The sequence below is a fragment of the Peromyscus californicus genome, unplaced genomic scaffold (genome assembly GCF_007827085.1).
Source record: "Peromyscus californicus insignis strain IS unplaced genomic scaffold, ASM782708v3 Scaffold_4__1_contigs__length_199733344, whole genome shotgun sequence".
Lineage (NCBI taxonomy): Eukaryota > Metazoa > Chordata > Mammalia > Rodentia > Cricetidae > Peromyscus > Peromyscus californicus.
In genome coordinates, this window is record NW_026294562.1 from 168,973,130 (window position 1) to 168,994,616 (window position 21,487).

At 50.7% G+C, this 21,487-nt stretch overlaps 1 protein-coding gene across 1 annotated transcript; it reads right to left on the reverse strand.

Moving 5' to 3' along the window:
• Window positions 1-28: 28 nt before the first annotated feature.
• On the reverse strand, window positions 29-18,468 carry Meiosin (meiosis initiator). The gene is given in 13 exon segments (XM_052761347.1): window positions 29-774; window positions 1,632-1,721; window positions 2,306-2,605; window positions 2,607-2,767; window positions 3,708-3,760; window positions 4,078-4,233; window positions 4,671-4,741; window positions 5,436-5,541; window positions 6,498-6,728; window positions 7,510-7,635; window positions 8,730-8,841; window positions 15,367-15,457; window positions 18,398-18,468. Coding segments are annotated over 13 exon segments (1,737 nt in total). The 3' UTR covers window positions 29-605.
• Between the last annotated feature and the right edge of the window lie 3,019 nt (window positions 18,469-21,487).

Sequence of the window (21,487 nt, forward strand, 5' to 3'; positions counted from 1 at the left end):
TTTTTTGTTTGGGTTCTTTTTGAGATGGGGTCATATTCTATAGCCCAGGCTGGCCTCAAATCCTATCTTCCTGCCTCAGCCTTCTGAATGCTGGAATTATGAACATGGGTCACCACATCCCACGACTGGATTTCTGAGGTAAAGGGGTTGAGTTCATACCTGTGGACTCTGGAGGGTTTTCAAAGTTCAGAAGCAAAGGGCTTTTGGATTTTATGTGTGGAAAGCCCACTCAGGGCCAAGGGATCCTGGACACAGCATTCTTTTTCTCCCTGCTCTTCAAAAGGGTTCCACTTCATTTTAAGACAATTAATAGTCCATAAATAGAGCAGGGAAGGATGCATTGAAAACAAATGGCTGAAACATACGATTCTGGAAGCAGAGGGGAGCTCTGCATTTCATCTGGGGCACCCATCCTGTAAGAACAGGTGGGAAGGGCTGTACACAAGGCAGAGGACAGCCTTGGGTCAGTAAATACACTTCTTCTCTGGTGCCAGGAGTTGGGGGCTGGGCAGGGGATCCTTAGCAGTGGCTGCTGAGGCCCAGAGGGAACAACCTTGGGGGACCTGGGAGCTAAGCAGATGGCAGACCCAGCCGGGGCTGCTCTCTCACTGGCCACACAGGGAGAGCAGTGCAGCCAGGCCCAAAGACACTTGGGCCTTCTCAGCCAGCAGCTGGTAGAAGGGCTTAGGGGTCTCCCCATCCTCATCCTCACTGCTGGAGCTCTCCTGCTTCACAATGCGGTTGTGTTGGCGGCTGAACCTGCGTGCCTTGGTGCTGGGGACAGATGGAGGTTCCTCACTCTCGGCTCCTAGGTTCCCCCACTAGATCTCTGCCCCTAGCACTGACCAAACCTGGGCTTCGAGGAGCCAGAACTCTCTGATCCCATGGGGCCCGTCTCTCTTTGGGGCTCTAGGTTCTGATATCTAAATTGAACCCTGCCAGGTGCTCGCCACAGACAGAAGGGTTGAAGTTGGTGGAGGGGGCAGAGTTGAGGAAGGATGACTAAGACAAGAGAGAAGAGGCCAAGTGACGGGAAATAACTGAGGTGCTCTGTGTGGCAAAGCAGAAATGGAGGCAGCAGGTCCAAGACCCAGCAAAGGTGACACTTCTCAGCTGCAGGTGACACTCTATCTGTCACCTCCCAAGTCATAAAACTTGTGACCCAGGAGCCAGAGACATACTCAGTGAATAAGCACTTGCTCTGGGCCGTGAGTTTGAGTCACCAGTATCCACATAAAGAGCTGCGCCTGGCTGTGTGTGCCTGTGTCCAAGCCCTAGGATCAGAGACGGGCATATCCCAAGAGCTTGCTCTCCAGCCGTCCTGGCTGTAAAGGCCAGTTCCCCATTCAGTGGGAGGCCTTGCCTCAAGGCAACAAGGCAAAAGCAAGAGAAAGATACCTGATGTCCTCCTGTTCTGGCCTCTGCATGCATGTGCATGTGTGCACACACCACACACACATGTGCATGCACCATACATATACAAAGAAAAAGAATTTGTTTCACAAGTCCTCAGCCCAGCAAAGCCCCAACCTGTTAGTAAAGTCACGAGGCTCTGAGGGAGGGATGAGGGTCACAGGTCGGGGCCCATGGTTCCCCCCCCCCCCCCACGCCCTCTGGAAGGTACTTCTCACCAGTATGGTCTCCTTTCCTCCAGAGTCATTCTTCGCCACAGCTGAGCCAGCTCCTTGGTGGCAGCTGTGGATGCAGTCCCAGGACAGGCTCTGGGCAGGAAGGCAGAGGTTACAATGGTCACACCATGGTCCTTGGCCATCTTTCCTCTCCCACCAGCTTCCCAGTGCCCCATTACACCCTCTAGAGTAAGATGCAAGGAAGAGACACCGTGTCCCCCAAAGCATAAATGACCTGTAGCCACCCACCACTTCACAGGCTCCCCCACCCCAAACCTGTTCTCCCAGCGAAGCTCAGCCAACAGTGACAGGTTCAGGGCTGGCACCTGATCTATGTCCACCCCAAGGACATTTAGAGATGAGACTTCCAGGGCATCCGGCAGGACTGAGCCTGCACCTCCTGAGGACAACCTGCCGCCACTGTAGCCCCGCATGCTGGAGATCACAGCTCAGGAGAGAGGGACAGGACTGCTTCAGCCCAGAACCAACCCCTCCTGGAGGCAGTTTTCTTGATGGTGACAGAAGCCAATTAATTTCCTTTTCTCTGATGTCTCAAGTTTGAGCTTGGGTCTGCTGCACAGGATGGGAAGGCACAGCAGTGGGGCCTCATGGTCTGGGGGTGCACATGGGGACGGTAACCTCTTTATGTCTGTAAAAACCCGGGTGCCCTCACCCACCGAATGTACTGCTTCCGGTTCATCCTGCAGAACATGATGAAGCCATTAACACACTTTTTCTTCACCTGGCCAGGGCAGGCTTTTCTGCTGTCCTTGGGCTTCACAGGGCCCTGGCTTGCCTGGACCTTCTTGGTTTTCTTGCCAGCTACCAGCAGGCCAGAAGACCGTTGGGTAGGAGTCCATGTGTAGTCTCTGTCCTCATCACTGGGGGTCTGCAAGCCCTCACGGTTGGCCTGCTGCAGGACAGAAGACTGAGCAAGGGAGAACACCCCCGTCCTCCCTGGGTAGATGGCCACCCCCACTCACCTCCTGTCCCCACAGGGACTCAGTGTCTGTGGACTCTGAACTGGAGCTGCAGCTGGAGAGCACCTTGATGTTCTCACTCAGCGATAGGTAGCAGTGGTCCAGTGAGACTGAGGACTCGAAGTTAGGAGGGCCTGTGGGGCCCTCAGAGGGTGTGTCCTGGACCAGATGAGGAAGACACTCACTGACTACAGGACATGCAGGGCATTAGAAACAGCACAGGTTAGACACCTTGCCTGTCTCCACACCCCTGGAAACTCAGGAACCTTGACTCAAAGGTCCCAAGCAGGGGCCTCATGGCATCAAGTCACACATGAGGAAACTAGGACTAGAACAGGGACACAGGGTGTCTCAGCCGGAGGACACAGGTGCCCCTCTCAGCCGAGCGGCCTCAGCACCAGTTCTGCTGATGAGTTCTCCCTCCCTCCTACTCCCTCCTGTGGCTGAGCTGGAGGCAGAAAACAAAACCTGATGACACCAATGGAGTCTTTCTTCATGAGTCCAGGTACCGTGTGATGTGACTACCCACTGGAGTAAACTCCATGGCTCAGGGAATTGAGACTTATTTGGCCAGATAAATTGGTACACTCCTGTAATCCAAGCTCTCTGAAGGCTGAGGCAGGAAGATTGAATTTGAGGCCAGTCTGAGACCCAAGAGACCCTGTGTCAAACACAGGGACACCTTAAACATGTACACACTAGCCGGGCGGTGGTGGCGCACGCCTTTAATCCCAGCACTCGGGAGGCAGAGGCAGGCGGATCTCTGTGAGTTCGAGGCCAGCCTGGGCTACCAAGTGAGTTCCAGGAAAGGCGCAAAGCTACACAGAGAAACCCTGTCTCGAAAAACCAAAAAAAAAACCATGTACACACTAAGCATTGCTGCTCCTCCATGAGTGGCAGACCACTGAAGGTAAAAGAAGTGCCCTGTCCCCACCCTGCTTCGGGGTAGCTACGATCTTAGGCAGGCCTTTCCCAGGCCCTCTTGGGCAGCAATAAGCTCAAAGGCGGGTCTCGCTCGGTGAGGACAGACTTGGTAACTGGGAAGGATGGAGGTGTGGGATGCTCAGTGAGGGAGTCAAGCCAGGAAGCTAGAACTTACCTTCTCTTGGGGACCCTCCAGTTCACAGGCAGCAGCTGAAGACTCCAAGAGACCTGTGAGCAGAGCACTGGCAGGACTAGGCGCCTTTCTCACAGCACCCCTGGCTAGCCCCAGTCCCCTCCCCTGATTTTCTCCCCGTTGGGATTTCCTAGCCCATGTCCCAGTCTCACTCACAGGCCAACTGTGAGTGTGGCAACTTTTTGGAGCCTTCTCTCTACCACATGGCCTAGTGGCCCCTATGTTGGGAGGAACTATGGGCCCCTCAAGACCCTCTGGACATCCACTGGGCCCAGCTAAGGCCCAGTACTTGGTGGGTGGGTGTCCTCATGTTTTATGAATGAATAAAGCTCCTTCTGCTCTGGCAGCCCACCTTCAGTCAGAAAGTAGGTTCCGTCCTCCAGGATATGATCTGGCAGGATTTTGCTTGGGGAGCTGAAGAGGGAAGAGCTGAGTCCTAAGATCTCACTCAGGTAGTTCGTCACATGCCAGGTATTCATCTGGGAAGACCCCGAGGCCAGTGGGCTCCCTGAAAGGATCATGGTACTTAAGACTGTGGTCAACCACCAGTGCAGCAGCACTCTTTGAAGGGATAGTATCAGACACTGGGAAAGGAGACTGCCATTCAGAGTCGTGGTGGTATAGGAAATTAAGAGGCACATTGCCTGGCAATATATCATCAAAAAAGGAAAGATCATCATTACAGTGTGCCAGAGCCAGCGGACTGACTGCAGTGAGCCATAGCTCTGTATTTAAAAGGCTCTGTAGTGGCTGGCTTATGAAAATAGGGATTGATTAGCAATGTCTGGCATAGCAACCAGGGGCAGAGTGATGATAGACAGTATGTTTGCCATCCCTGTGCTTAGCAGATCCCCAACCTTCTTCCTGCTTTTCTTTGTCATAGAAACCCTCTGGAGAGGAAGGTTCAGAAGGATCCCAGCCTACAAGAAGAGGAGTTGTAATCACCGTTGGGGCTGTCCTCTGAGGTCCACGCAGGAAGCCAGGGGTCAGTGTCTGGGGCTTCTTGGTCTGCCTCACTGGAAGTGCAAAAGAATAACTTCTGCCTGTGAGAGTTGGAATCAGAGGCGGACACAGAGCCCTGGACTGAACTCAGCTGTGACTTGTAGAGCTCACATGGCCAACTCTATGCAATCCCAGGGAAATTAATCAGCTGGGGCTTCTACCCTCAAGGTGCTTCAAAGTCTTGTGAGGAAAAATGAGATGCTGACAACAGAGGGGACCCCGTGGTGGAGTGTTCCAGGGAAGACCAGAGGGCACATAGGAGAGGGTGGTTTCCCAGGTAAATCAGAGAGGCAGATGCTCCAAGTATAGGGACCAGCGCAGCAAGCTCAGAGCAGGTAGTGTGGGGACTGGAGAACATTTGTGCTGTTCAGTGGAAGAAGGTTGGTGGTAAAGGCAAGAGGCTGACATGGTGAGACAGGTCACATTCTCCAAAGCCAAGGAAGAGGTTTGGGCTCTACCTTGGGGCAGACCCACTGATAGGGTCAAGGTCTGTAGTAGAGAAGCACTCAGTGGATGAGAACAGGTTGGGAGGGGGAGAGAGGCAAGGATCAGCGGGTGACAATCCAGACCTTCATGGGAGCTGGCATCAGCCAGCATGCAGCTGGGCCCAGGGTGCCATTCAGGGAGCTCTGGCAGAGAATGTAAAGTCATTTATCACACTCCACAGATACCTCAGCCCCAGCCACTGACACCCTGGGGTTTCCTTACCTGAGACAGAGCTGTGCCCTGGTGAGGAAATAGGACCGCTGAACCCTGCTCTGAGCCTTGAGGTCAATGTCAGGCTCACCATCCTGGGTCTCTGCACCATGATCACCTAGGAAGGGGTATCAGAATAAGATGATTATGACTGTTTATGGGCCAGATTCCAGGACCCCAAGACAGGGGGAAGGGGAGGGACCAGACTCTGCCACCAGCCTTCCTCCTCCCATACCCAAACCAGAACCAAGTCACCACAGCACTGACTCACACCTCTGTCAGAAGCTGCACTGAGGATCAAATCCCTACCATGGAATCACAACACCATGACAACAGTGATGGCACACAAGTGTGGCTGGCCCTGTCCTATCCCTGCAAGTCTTTGTACTGAAGTACAATGCATTATACAAATGGGTTAGCCCAGTCACTGCCATGTGAATGGCATGTCTAGCCCAAGTCATATAGCTAGCAGGAAGATGATGCCTCCTCTGGGACCAGGGCATTCTAGCACCCCAGCAAGTCTGGGTGGCCCGGGAAATGTGGGGAATTCTGTCACTGGACTGAGAATTTGGTCACTACTGTGTCACAAGCACCAACAAGTTATGGCCTGACCTAGAGGAGGTACATGAACAGGGGAGCATGATGGAGAATTGGGCACTCTGAGGACTCAGAGCTAGTGCCAGGCCAAGGCTTGCATTCCTGTCTGCTTTTCTGTCCTTTTTAGGTATTTCCATCCCTTCTCCCCTCTGGTACAGTGACAGGGCCAAGGGACAGTCTGGCTTCTTCAGAGAAGCCCAGTAGGCATATGCTCCTCCATCAACAGATTTGAGACTTGAAGCTTACACACAAGGGTGACCCTGATCTTGTCCCTCCCTTACAGAGCCCTACACAAGAAAGGAAAGCTGTGGGTGAAAGCCCCATGATAAGAGAGGCAGTGTCATCCCATTCAGTGACGTATGCCTTGTTGCCAGGACTGTCCAAGGCAAAATCTGTGAAAGAGCTCACAAATACACACATACATGTACACACACATGCAAATAAAACAGTAAGTTCCCACTGAGGAAAGGCACCAACTTGTGATGTCATGGGCAACAATGTTCTGAGCCATGTCCAGGAACACCAGCTGGGCCCCTCCTCCATCACCTTCCAACAGGGACGGTGCAGTTGTAGGGTGGGTGCCAGGGCTGAGATCTCTTGGGTAAGTGGCACCGTTTTCTTCCTTCTGACCTGGGTGTGCAGTGACCAGATTTTCAGACTGGTCCAGAGCCAGAGAGTGGCGAGGCTTCTGGGGCCAGGTTGGGCGCTCTGAGAGAACAGAGACAGAGTCAGGGGGCATGGTGGGGTCACTGGGATCCTTAGAATTTGGCTCAGGGAAGGAACTCTTCTGCTCTGCTGTCACATTCCAGAGCATTGCCTGCCTGGCCACTCACCAGCACCCCAGGTGTGCCCAGCTCCTCAAGCAGAGCTCACTGAGCCAACTCGGTCTGCATAACTCTGAGCTCTAACAGCATGGTGCACAGTTGGTGTGACATTCCACACCAGGCCAATGATAGCAGCTTCCTATGTATATGGTACACACTTAGGAAGTTTCTAAGCACCTAAAATTATTCCAATGTGCAGGCATGACTAGAGACTAGTGATCAGGTAGGCCATAGTCCCATTTCACAGGCTTTGACATTGAGGTCCTTTAAGGGTTTGGGAAGTGAGGGTGTGGTGAGGCTGGGCTAGAGCCAGGACTCTTGGCCACTACAATTGGACCTTCCTACCATCCCGCCTCCCCTGTGCCCTACCTCAAGGACAATAAATGATGACAGCAGCATCCTCCTTGGGCCTTGCCAGTGCTTCTGCTATTAAGCACTGCTTGGCAGTGTCTGCTCAGGCTTTTTCTATAACCTTGAGAGGGCCTGGACTGGTGCCTGTCCCAATGAGGAAGAAATGAAGGCCCAGAGGAGAGCATGCCACCCTAGGCCTCAGCATCCCATTGGAAGGTCTGGGAGTGGCCTCAGGCATAGCCTGGCAGGGCCTCACCCAGTGTGTCCCTACAGGGACAGCAGCTCCCTGTCCTGCCTCCAGAGACCACATGTACCTGACACTCGGGTGAACTTCTTCTTTGGAGGTCTCGAGCAGGTTCTCCAAAGGTGTGACTTCTGAGAGCTGGAGGGGGTGGAGCTTCTCCTCCGGGTTGGGCCGGCAGATGGATTCCGACCCAGCCCTGGGAGTGGAGAAGGGGGCAAATCAGAGCCCATTCTGTCCTGCACATCCTTCTCCTCCCAGACAAGGTTTTCCAACCCTGGAGGTGGGAAGGTTTTCAGGCAGACTTTACAAACAAAAAAACTGAAGTCTATGGTGGCACAGCCAAGAGGTCATAGGACAGGGCAGGAAGACATAGGAACATAAATGTGTCATCCCAGCACATATGAAGCTAAGGCAGAAGGGTTATTGCAAGTTTGAGGCCAGTCTGGGCTATACAGCAAGACTCTGTCTCAAAAACAAATAAACAAAACATCATCAACCAAAAAAAAAAGAAAGAAAAAAAAAAAAAAACAAAAGCAAATTAATCTGAGCAGGCTGTTCCCTGATTCAGTCTTCTAATACTTCTCATCTCTACCCCCTCTGCTCTACCCGACAGACCTCATCCCCTTGCTCTAGCCTCTGGGCCCCCAGCCTCTTCTTCCTGCCCGAATGTTTCACACCAGCCACTGTACAGTGCCAGAGAGCTGTGTGCTGTAGCCACCATGTTGCTTCTTTGTATTAACACATTTGATTCCCATCACACACACAGGAGGAAAGTGCTGATTGGTTCCCAATTTATAGATTGCAGGACTGAATCCCAGAGAGGCTATGATCACAGTAGAGTCTAAATCAGGATTGGCTGGGAAAAGGGCAGCCATCAACCCACTCAGTGCCGTATCACATCTGCTGCCTGTCCCTAAACATTCTACGTTTCCTCACGCCCACACGCTCTTGGTCAGAGTGGTTCTGCAGTTTGGCAGGATTCCCTTGTACTGTCCTTGAAGGCCAAGCTCTTAGGCTTCCTCCTCCAAACTCCAAAACACAGTGTCCATATTTTGCTTTGTTTCCTTAAGACTGGGTCTTGCTCTGTAGGTTAGGCTGGGCTGGAACTCACTGTGTAGCCTAGGCTGGCTGCTGGAGTAACAGGTGTGAGCCATCACATCTGGCTCTCCTACAGCACCTTGCTTACCTCTCTGATGTAGTCACCTTCCCAGGAAAGGGAAGGTGGCCAATTGGTTTCCCTGAGGCCAGGAAAACGTGTGGTATAGAGGCATTGGAGATGGAACTGCTTACCCACAAATCCACCTCTGTTATTGCTGTTGTGGAGCTTAAGCAACGCCTTGGCCACATCAATGCTTCTTTGGAGGTACTGGATGTAGTGCAGGACACGTAGCAGGATCTCCTTCTGCACAGAGACAGGGTGGAGAGTGGGGCACACTACCCACCTGTCCTCTCGGCTCCACAAGAGGCAGAGGTAGCAGGATCATGAGTTGGAAGCTGGCCTAGGATACATTCTGTAAGACCCTGACTTATATAAGGGTCAGGGCCCAGGACATGGAGACTCCTGAGGAACAGAGACAGGAAGTGCTTCACACCCTACCCTCCACACAATACCACACTCAGCAGGAAGAAGAGGCTGGGGGCATAGAGGCTAGAAGCAGCCTTATTGGCAGAGCTTCACCTACTCTGCTGTATAGTCCCTAGCCTTTCCTAGAAAGCCAGCTGAAGACTGAGGCTGAACACTAATCGGGTTTGGAAACCTAAGGAGGCCGAGCTGGAATCTGACCAGGGCAGTCTGCCTCCTGGTGCCAGCCACTGGCATATACTGCTCAGCTTCTGGCACCAGGCCCTTTGCTTATGCTTACTTCCCTGTCTGGCCCTCCTTTCTCCCCATCAGGCCCCCTCACCTGCCTGCTCCCCTCTGAACTTCAGCATGGCCCCCTTCTCTTCTGACCATCTGGCCCAGGCTGGGTCAGCTTCCCACCTCCCAGCACTCTGTAACAGCCTGGACTTCTTTCGACCTCCACTTCAGCCACACTGCTTTCTGTTATCTGTTGCCATGTTCTTCTCTACCTTTGACCTTGAGCTAGCTGAGGCAAGATCTTAGCTAACTTATTTCCATATTCCAAAGGCAGAGAGTGGTGAGGTGCCTCAGCCGGGGGCTTTTGAAGAAGGAGTTTTCTCACAGCACCCATCGGGGTGCTTCTGGCCAGTGGGCAGACACCGCCTGCCTATCACTGCCACTAAATACCTCCTGAGCTGCTACAGGAAACACAAAACTAAAAAACAATACAAAAATCATTCCAAATTATCAGCCAGACATGCTAGAACACTCCTATAATCCCAGTACTCAGGAAGCTGAGACAGGAGAACTGCAAATTCCAGGACAATACAGATTACATAGCAAGACCTCATAGAAAGAGAGAGACAGAGGGACAAGAAAAGGACTGAGAGAATATCTCCTGCCACCCTTCCACACACACACACACACACACACACACACACAATTTTAAAAAGGCTCAGTCAATGTTTGAATGAGATTTCCTTTGAGGGGGGTCTCAAGGGATTCAAAGATAAAAGAGTGCACTTGGGAGGCAGATCTTTGAGTTCGAGTCCAGCCTGCTCTACACAGCAAGTTCCAGGACAGCCAGGACTACACAGTGAAACCCTATTTCAAAAAACCAAAAAGAAAGAAAGGAAAGAAAAAGAAAGAGCAAAAAGCTGTGAGCGGAGCACTGAGCAGGCAGCTTCTTAGATTGGCATGTCTAACACCAGGCTTGGAAGGGGTTACACTGAAATCTTTGTAGCTGTGAGATGTACACAAATGCTCCACGCAAAGGTGGTTCAACTCCATCCCTGATTTCAAGATAGAAGCCTGTTTTCTTGTTTTGTTTTTGAGAAAGGGTCTGTCTTACTGTGTACCTCAGGCTGGCCTCAAACTGGTAATCCTCCTGCTTCAGCCTCCCGAGTGTTGGAAGTATAGGTATGGGCTCCATAACCAGCTAGAAGACTCAGCTTTGGTGCTTTAGGAACATGGCTACAGCTAGAAGGTGAAACCTCATGGACCATCTCAAGTTATAATAGGTCTTAAAACTGTCACAACAGAGAACTCATTCAACAAACATCGGTTGAACATTGAGTGACTGAGTTACTGAAGGCACTTCAGAATGATGTATTCTCACTCATTCTCATTCTCTCTCCCTGCCCCCCAACCTATCTCTCTCTCCTTCCCTCCCCCACCCCTGGGTATTTCTGGACAATCTGTTCCTTCAAGAATTTCTTCCTTTTAAAAAAAACCACATAGTTTTTGTTGGTGGTGTTGTTGTTCTGTTTTGCTTTTAAACAGGATCTCACTATGTACCTCTGGCTGTCTAGGTAGACCAGGTTAGCCCTGAACTCATAGTGATCCACCTGCCTCTATCTTTGAATGCTGGGATTAAAGGTGCACACCACTATGCCCAGCCTTCTTCATGAATTTCTTAAACCAAACAGTAAGCATGTCCAGGGGCTGGAGAGTTGGTTCAGCAGTTAAGAGCATTTGCTGTTCTTGCAGAGGACCTGGGTTTGGTTCCCAGCACTGACATGGGGGCTCACAACTCCCTATAACTCTTTTTTTTTTTCTTTTTTTTTTTTATATTAAAATTTTAAAGCGACGCTCAGACAGGCGTAGCCCCGGGAGGAACCCGGGGCCGCAAGTGCCCTATAACTCTTATTCCAGGTGATCTAACACCCTCTTCTGACCTCTACAGGCACCAGGCATTCTTGTGATGCACATACATGCATTCAGGAAAAACATTCATACATATAAAATAGAATAAATAGACACAAGAAAGTTTTTTTAAAGTGAGCATGTTGCCAGGTGTGGAGGCCCACATCTTTAATCCCAGCACTCAGGAAGCAGAGGCAAGCAGATCTCTGAGTTCTAGGCCAGCCTGGTCTACAAACAGAGTTCCAGGACGGCCAGGGCTACACAGAGAAACCTTGTTCCAACATCACCCCCAAAAAGTGAGCATGTCCATACATCTCTCACAGCCTTGGTAGATGTGGTGGCACAGGCCTATAATCACAACACCAGAAGCTGAGTATTGCCATTAGTTTGAGGCCACTCTGGGTTATAAAGCAAGCACCAAGCCAAGCAGGACTACATAGCAAGGTGCAAGAAGAAGGTAGGCCTGTGAGATGGCTTAGCAGGGAAAGGCACCACCTGCCACTAAGCCTGATAGGCCGTGTTCAGTCCCGCGAGCCCACGTGAGAAAATTGATTTCACCCTCTGACACCAGCCCACTCAGCTGACTTCTCTACCGCATTTCCTCCCCTGTGCTCAGGAGCCCTTGCCCCTCCACACTCTGTCTGGGTTCCCTCCTGGCCCCCTGGCCCACATACACTCTGCTTTCCAATCAGTGCGCAGGCTCTGGGGTCAGTCCATCGTCCTGGAGGAAGTTTTCCACTTAATCGTGGACAATTGTATCATGACATTTGTACCAAATAAATACTTTAAAACTTTAGTTTTTAAAGAAGGAGACATGTTTAAGATACTCAACATTCAGGGTCTGACTCCAGGAATTCACAGTAAATTGGAAGCAACAGTTATCAATCATGCTCTAGGGTGGATGTTAGGAAGAGAGTCATCCTTTGGAGCCCTTGCCCTGGCAGACATGAGGAACAGGGCCAGCAAGATAGCTCAGTGGGGGAAGGTGCTTGCCACTGCGGCACATGTACCACTTCCAGTAAATAACTAAATATGAGTGTGTGTGAGTGTGTGTGTGTGTGTGTGTGTGTGTGTGTGTGTGTGTGTGTGTACTTTTTTTTTAAATGAGGGAACAATCACTGTGATAAGGACTTTGGTGGCCATATGGAAAGGCTACAGGTTCATAGAGGACAGGAGGCAATCAATCAGCCAGAGCAGTGTGGATGGATACCTCAGACATAAGGAAGCCACCTCTAACAGTTCCAGTCAGCACATTCATGGCCACATGATCGATCAGGTGGACGACTTCCTCCAGGACGATGGACTGACCCCAGAGCCTGCGCACTGATTGGAAAGCAGAGTGTATGTGGGCCAGGGGGCCAGGAGGGAACCCAGACAGAGTGTGGAGGGGCAAGGGCTCCTGAGCACAGGGGAGGAAATGCGGTAGAGAAGTCAGCTGAGTGGGCTGGTGAGGGTAAACGAACAAGTCAGAGGGTGAAAGTACTCGCTGTACGGGCCTGAGAACCTGAGCTCCATCCCCAGATCCCACCGTAGAGGAGAGAACTGACTCCTGAAATTTGTCCTCTGACCTCTATAAACATGCCAAGACATGTGTGCCCCCCACTTTCTCTCTCACACACACAGTAAGAATATTTTTTTTTAACATAGAGAAGTAGGCCAGGAGTGGTGGCGCACGCCTTTAATCCCAGTACTCAGGAGGCAGAGGCAGGTGGATCTGAGTATGGCCAGCCTGGTCTACAGAGTGAGTTCCAGGTCAGCCAGGGCTACACAGAGAAACCCCATCTTCAAAAACCAAAAAACAAACAAACAAACAAAACAGAAGTAGAAGGAAACCAGGCCTGATGATACAGGCCCATAAATCCTAGCCACTCAGGAAGTAGAGGCAAAGGATTCCAAGTTTAGGCCAGCCAAGACTACAGAGCGAGTTCAAGGCCAGCCTGGCAGCTTAGTGAGACCTTGTCTCAGGAATAAGTATAGTTCAGTGAAGAGTATTTATCTAGTATGCACAAGACTCTGGGTTCAATGCTTGGTACCACAAATACATTAATTATTTAAATAAGTAGAGAGCTGGGGTATGGCTTGGTAGCAGAATCCTTGCAAAGCATGTATGAAGCCTCCTATTACCTAAAAAAAAGAGGTGGGGAGCCAGATCATGAAAGTTAAGTCATCATATTAAAGCTCTAGTTCATCTTCTGGAGGACCCAGGTTCTATTCAAGCACCCAAGGTTGGCTCACAACCACCTCCAGGGGATCTAACGCCCTCTTCTGTTACAGTCACACGTGTAGGGAAAATACCCATACACATTTTTTTTTTTTTTTTTGTTTTTGTTTTTGTTTTTCGAGACAGGGTTTCTCTGTGTAGCTTTGCGCCTTTCCTGGAACTCGCTTTGGAGACCAGGCTGGCCTCGAACTCACAGAGATCCGCCTGGCTCTGCCTCCCGAGTGCTGGGATTAAAGGCGTGTGCCACCACCGCCCGGCCCCATACACATTTTAAAAAATTAAAAAATTAATTTAAAGATTAAAAAAAGTAGACAGCACTAGAGAAAATTCCAAAGGAGGTGGACTTTTCGTCAGTCATAAAATGCTAGACTCATTCCTTGAGGGCAGGAACTGTGTCTGTCTCTTCCCTGGCTTCCCAGAAACCTGTGACAGTACCTATAACACCAAATATGCAAACGCTTGAGGACATCAGAAAATTCCTCCATAGTCGAATCCCAGTCCCAAAGGTGGCCACATCCTAGTCCTGTGCCTGTGATTAGGTTGCCTTGTAGGGCAAGGGGAATTTGCAGATGTCACTGAGTTAAGAATCTGGAGATGGAGAGATTACTTGAGATTACCCACATGAGCCTGGTACAGTCATGAGGATCTTTGTAAGAGGGAGGCAGAAGGGTCAAAGGTGGAGAAACCATATGAAAACAGATGACCCTGAAGAGACTTTGTTGACGGTTTGCAAGGAGTGTGAGGCCTTTGCAAGTTGCCAAAGGAAAAGCTAATGCATTCCCTCAAGTCTCTCTCTCTGAACCCAGTGCCTGTGTGTCCAAGGCAAGTGCTCTACCACTGAGCTACCATCTCCAGTCCAAAATACATTTGTATTTTGAAATAAGGTCTCAGTAAGCTACCCATGCTGTTGTGAATTCACTCTGTAGCCCAGACAGACCTTGAACTTGCAGTTTTCCTGCCTCAGCCTCCCAGGTGCTAGAATAAAAGGCATGTACAACTAGGCCACACTTTTTGTCTTCCCTCTGCACCTCACCTCCACCCCCAAAGATGAAATCTAGAACCTTGCACTTGACAGGCAAGAGCTCTGTTGCTAAACTACAGGCCAGGACATTATTTTTGTCTTGCAGTATTGCTTAGGAACAGAAGTTATCTGTCCTTTTTGTTTTTTGCTTGTTTTTTAAGACACGTTCTCTGTGTAACAGCCCTAGAAGTCACTTTGTAGCTCAGGTTGGCCTTAACTCTGCCTCCTGAGTGCTGGGATTAAAAGCATGGGCCACCAGGCCTGGCTTACTCTTTCCTTCTTTTAACAACTGAAAACCTGCAGCTGAGAAAGAATGAGGAGTCTCAGGCAGCAGCTGTGAGGCTGGAGGGCTCCTGCTCTCTGTGTGACCTCTGCCTCTACTTTTCCATTCCCAGTTCCCTTTGCCTCTTTCTCTGTGTGAGTGTGCACGTTCACGTGGGTGCCAGTGTGCACATACATGTAGAGGTTGGATGCCATCTTCAGTGTCATTCCTCAGGGGCTGTCCACTGTGGGCCTTTTCTTTTTCTTCCTTCCTTTCTTTCTTTTTTTCTTTTTTTTTTTTTTTGAAACAGGATCTCTCTCAATGTGACCTGAGCTCAATGGTTGATTAAGCTAGGTTGGCTGACCAATACAAGCATGAACTAAGACACCTCATTATACATGGTTTTCTGTGGGTTCTGGGACTGGAGCTCAGGTTCTCATGCTTGGGTAACAAGTGCTGACTGAGCTGTCTCCAGCCCCTGCTCCACCCACCCCACCTCTTACCCTGAAAGACTCCCATGGGTATAGCCCAGTGGTTCAGCACTTGTTGACCTTGGGTGAGGAACTGGCTTCTAAAGAATCCCTAGTGAGATCATGAACTCCCAGAAATTCCTGCTCAGAGCAAGACCACCCCTGTTTCAAGTCCATCACTGAGAGGCCCCACTTCCTGCTCTGACACCGGTCCTCCCGCCTGCCTCCTCTCCTTCAGTCCCCACACCTTGGTGTGCTTCTTGTTTCTGGTTTTCATGGTCACAGGGATCAGCAAGGCCAGCTCTCGAAGCTTGTTTGTGTGGTTCTTCTTATCCTTCCTGTTTGGGGATGAGAGCCAATTTTGGTTAAGACATCTAAAATTAAACGTAGCTTTTGGGGACAAAGTGATGTGACCATACTGCCTCAGCCTCTCAAGTGCTAAAATTACAGGCATGAGCCACCACATCTAGCTTTAAAGGTTTGCCACCTGCCCCCAAACCTTCGGTCTCATGTCAAGGCTGTCCTCTACCCCCATTCTAGGACACCCAAGACAGAGTCTCAGACATGATCAGAACGTATCATTTTCCTTTATCCCTTAGACCAACAGGTCCCCCAGTCTTACCCATCCCCCCACTCTGATTTTGTTAAATCTGTAATCTTTGAATGGCCATCTTCACACCCTCACAAGACTCCCAGCCTCCCATCTGGCCTCCTCCATCTATAGTTTCTGAGGCAGCAGGAGCTTTTCTGAAACACAAATCGGACTTTGTCATCCCCTTGTTTCACATCCTCAAGGTCATGCCATTGCTAAGGAGCATTTGGAGGTTTGTTTTTTTTTGTTTTTGTTTTTTTTTTTTGTTGTTGTTGTTGTTGTTGTTTTGAGATAAGGTCTTGCTATGTAGCCCAGGAGGGACTCAAACTCAGCAGGCCCCTGGTTTAGTCTCTCGAATATTGGGATTATAAGTGTGCACTACAAGCTGCTGTGGGGCTCACAGTACCCCACCTTTTCTGGCCCCGCTGGCCACTCTGGTCCTAGCATTGCTTTGGCTCTTTCATACTGACTGACCCTCACTGCACTGGGTGGGTGAGCTCAATGTCCCTGCAGTCCACCACTGTGTCCCTGGCACAAGCACTGGGCTCTCGTAATCTGAAAACTCAACGTGTGCTTGCTAAAGGACTCAATACAGGCATGAAAGGAGTTGACTTGTGGCAACTTCGAGGGCCTAATCCCCAACTGCATAATTCATGAGACACCCATGATAGAGCATGCACAGCACCACTCCTCCCCCACTCAGTAGAGCCAGCTTCCTCTCCCAAATTACACACCACCCCACTGCTCCAGGGCTCCCGTGGGTGCTCTAGCACCTGCAATGTCACCAGTTCTCCTCACACCATCCTCAGGACCTTCAGTTGCCAGCTCTTGTGCCCTGCTCCCCCCAGATGGCTGTGCCCTGTCCACACCAAAACAATCCTCAGGCTGGCTCTGATGGAAGTACAGGAGAGCTGCGCTTGGTTGTGAATACTGTAATAGCATTACCATTTTGTAGGTGCACCGAGCCATCTTCCTGAGCTTATTTGTTTATTTCCTTGCACAGTCTGCACCTGTAATCCCAGCACTTGAGAATGTGCGGCAGGAGGACTGTTATGAATTTGAGGCCAACCCAGGATAGAGCTAAACCTTGTCTCAAAACAACAACAACAAAAAACTGAAAAGAGAGGGCACAGTCATTTCTCAGAATGATGGGAGTAAGGGATGATAGATAATGGGGCACACAGATTATTGAATGACTTGTTGATAATTGCTGTTTTCGCTTAACCAACATCCCATTCCCCCTTCCCTGGTAATAGCACCTCAGTTGTCCTTTGGGCAGCTTCTCTACTCTCTGTTCATGTTTCAAAGAGGCTGACCCTATTTTCCCCTTTGAAAGGGAGCGCAGAACCAAGGTCCATCTAAGAAGTTACCAGGACTTACTCAGAAGTCTTGAAAAGAGGCTCTGTAGGGTGATCAAGCAGGCAGGATATGGACCTGAGCAGCTAGGAGTCATCCTGCCCTTCCCTAGGGAGAGTCTGCTTGATAAGAAAGATGGAGCCAAGGAAGCAGAGCCCCAGAAACACCATTCAACCCTTGCCTGGGACCAGCCAGGCCCTGGTACCCCTGAATTTTTGTTTCAATGATCCAGCAAATGCCCTTTTATGCCTAAGCTAGTTTTAGCGAGGTTTCTACCCACTGCAACCAAGAGTCTTTATTATTATAAAGATCCCTCATCTAGAATGGGGGAAACAAGAGCCTCAACTGTTGATGACTAAGATTCCAGGAAGCAGTGGGCTGCAGGATACACAATTCTTCATTTTCCTCATGGTGCATAGTGCCTCCATAGAGGACCAGAGCAAAGGAGGTGCTTAACTGTGATGTTAATGAATGAGGAGGGTTGAATGAACATCCATTAACGGGAAGGCAGTACAGGGCAAGATGAACTCCAACTGTTTTTAATTTGTCCAAACTGGATGGATGGACAGGGAGTCCAATCCAACCCTCAATCTGCTATATGAATCCCCCTTTTCAGATTCCTACAGCTGAGGATATAGTTCAGTGGTAGAGGGTTGCCTATCATGCATGTGGCCCTGAAGGCCATTTCAGGAATCCCCCTCACCCCAGCACCCAAAAGATTCCTAACATTGGTAAGTGTTTGATGGGTGGATGTATAAATATGTGAATAAAAGAATGGAAGAAAGTGCATTTAAGAACCTCAGAATTAGAGGGGCTGGAGAGATGGCTCAGCAATTAAGAGCACTTGGGCTCTTACAGAGGATCCAGGTTGCAATCCCAGCACCCACAAAACAGCTCACAACTCTTTGTAATGCCAGTTCTAGGGAGATCTGGTGCCCTCTCCTGGCCTCCACAGGCACTGCATGCACAAAACAAAAAATTTAAAAAAGAAAGAAAAGAGTGTCGGAATGGGAGCTGTGGATGTAGTATAGTGATTTTTAAAAGTTCCTTATCACCTCACACCATAAGGTCCCGGGTTCACACCCAGCACTGGAAAAACAAACAAACAAACAAAACCCCAAGAATATCAATGCCTGAAATCACCTCAGAACCCTCTCTGGGAAATGACAGGAATATTCCCTCTGCTTCTTTGTCAGGTAGTTGTAACGGTTATTAGATACAAAGGACCAAACAATCTGGAAACAGTAAGTGTTTAGTAACATTGTGTTGTTACTATTACTCTATTCAGTCAGAGTGGCTGAGACTGTACTGGAGAGGGGAGAAGCATTACCTGTCAGTAGGACTCAAAGAACTAGCTCTGAGCTCATCAGAGAAACACAAGTATCTGCCGGAACCCAACATCTGCACAGAGGGAAACAAATTATTAGTGACCTTGGGACTCCAGAATGAATGGGACAAATCATGTACACCCTTCCCCACCCCCATGGTGCATCTTTAAAGCACCCAGAGATCCTAAAATAGGACACAACTATGGGCACAGGAATCTAAATTAAAACCCTAAACTAAATAGGGGATCACAAATTCCAAATGGTAAACTTAAGCTCCTAAAATTTGGATCTAAAACTAAAACCAGCAAATTCCCAGACATTGATCTCAGAATTCAGACATCAATAATGGGATGCCAAAGGCTGAAATACAAACTGTCTAGCCTGAAAACTGTGGTTTGAGACCTCTAGAAAGGGGTGGGTGGGGGTTGAGATGGGATCTCTCTGTGTAGCTCTGGCTGTCCTAGAATTCACTATGTAGATCAGGCTGCACTTGAACCCACAGAGATTCACCTGGCTCTACCTCTCCCAGCTAGATGGTGATATTAATAGATGAAAACTGACTTTAAAATCTCAAAGTGAAAGCTGGATAAATGGCTCTATGGTTAAGAGCACTGACTGCTTTTCCAGGGGACTTGGATTTGAGTCCTAGTACCCATATGGTGGCTCATAACTGTCTCTAACTCAAGTTCCAATCTTCTTCTGACCTACTCCAGCAACTCTATGTATGTGGTACACATACATATATGCAGGCAAAACATTCACACACGAAAAATAATTTAAAAAGTTAATCTCAAAGTAAGCCAGACTTGGAGGTCCATGCCTTTAATCTCAGGACTCAGGAAGCAGAGGCAGCCAGACTTCTCTGAGTTCCAGGCCAGTCATAGTGAGACCTTCTCTCAAAGAACAACAAACAAACAACAACAACAAAAGAAACCACCAATAAATAAATAAAATCCCAAAGTGAGGGCCAAAACCCCAAAGGTGCTTCTGAATCTATAAACCCCTGAAAATCTAATACTGAGATCCCGGATGTGCAAAATGTTGACTATTGACCCTCAAATAAGACCTTAATCCTAATATCAAGATCACAAGCCACAAAAGCCTAAATTCTATAGGAAGACTGTCCAGGTCCTCCAAAACAGACCTCAACTACTCCCCCAAAAATGTATCTCATGTTCAACAATAAATATTTGCAGACTCCAAAACTGTCCCTTCAGATCTTCAAATTGTGATCTTCTTAGAAAACTTCGATCTAAGCCGGGCGGTGGTGGCGTATGCCTTTAATCCCAGCCCTCGGGAGGCAGAGCCAGGCGGATCTCTGTGAGTTCGAGGCCAACCTGGACTACCGAGTGAGTTCCAGGAAAGACGCAAAGCTACACAGAGAAACCCTGTCCAAAAAAAAAAAAAAAAAAAAAAAAAAGGAAGAAAAGAAAAAACTTAGATCTCCTGAGTGCATCCACTGGGACTTAGAACCCTAAATTGACGCCTACACTCAACGGGGAGGGGGACCACTTCACGGCCTGAACAGTAGCTCTCCGAGACGCAAACCGTGCCCCACCCCAAGCCCTGCTCTCACACCTCAGCGCTCTCGGCTGTTACCGAAGAGCCCCGACCCTGTCAAATCCGATCCCCGGCCTTCCAAACGTTCGCTCTGGAACCCCGAAGGAGGATTTCCGCATCTCCTTCAGACTCCAAAAGCCGAGCCTCCAACAGGAGACCCAGGCCGGCCCCGCCACCAGGAAGAAGAACGTTCCAGAAATCACCATGTCGGCCACGCCACTCAGGAAGAAGAACGTTCCAGAAATCACTACGTCAGCCATGCCACTCAGGAAAAAGAACGTTCCAGAAATCACTGTCAGCCACACGTCACTCAGAAAGAACCTTCCAGAAACCACCTCGTCAGCCACGCCACTCAGAAAGAACCTTCCAGAAACCACCACTTCTTTCCAGAAACCACCTCGTCGGCCACGCCGCCGCTCAGGAGGAAGAACCTTCCAGAAACCCCCTCCACCCCAGGCCTAGCCTCAGACCTAGCTCTGTGCTCCCGCTCCACGCTAAGGCTCCGCCGCCGCAGAAGGAGGGAGGCCGCGGCCGCGAGGTGCGAGGACCTCGGGGACCGCAGGCTCCCGGCAGGGCAGCCCCTGGCCAGCCGGCCAGCGCCGGGGCACCGCCCGCCCCAACCCCCGGCGGCCCCCAGCACCCGCCTCGAGACTTGCACAATGGCGTGAAGGCCGGGACTTCTGGCTTGACGCTGGGCCGCCCCCCCCCCGCTGGGGCAGCGCGCTCGGCCCTCGAGGGCAGCGGCTCGCGCCGGTCCCGGGGAGGCGGGCCGCGTGCGCGCGTGTGCCGCCCGGGGCGCGGGCCGAGCGAGGAATGGCCGGGCGCGAGGCGGGCGGGCGGACGGGCGACGCGCGACGTCGCCGGCGCTCCCGAGGCGAGGCCACGCCCCTCCACGTTCCCGCCACGTGGTGCCGGGGGGGGGGGGGGCGTGAGCGGAGAAGGCATTGGAAAGGGGCGGGGCGGGGCGGGGCGGCGAGGGCCCCCCCCCCCCCGTGCGCGCGCACGCGCACCCCCCGGCAGGGCACCGGCCGCAGCCCTGACACGTGCTCCCGTTCCCGCGCTCGCTCTCGGAGTGCCGGCCAATCAGCTCTCGCCGCGCTACCCGCCTTTTCCTCCGGCCCCGCCCCCTGGTTTTGCCCCGCCCCCTGACCATTCCCCTTGGCGGAGACTGGCGGGACTTGCCAGTCTCCGGAAGGTGTCAGCACGCCCCCTGCTGGCCCTCCTGTGTCCCGTCCCACCCTTTCCCTTCGGCGCCTCTCTGGTTAAAGGCCATGGTGTGCCAGGCACCTTGCTCAGGCTGGTAACTTGCCAACTTCCTTGAAATGAGCCTTTGTAGACCGGTAGGAACTGTAGAGATGCCAGTTCCTGCAAATGCAAACAAAGTAACCCTTTTCGTGTCTGTGTGTGGGCCAGGGCTTGCTATGTAGCCCAGGCTTGCCTAGTACTTGGCGCTAGAAGGCAAGGAGTGCACCACCACGTCAGGCTACAAACTATACAATTTCTTTATTTAAAAAAACATTTATTATTGACTG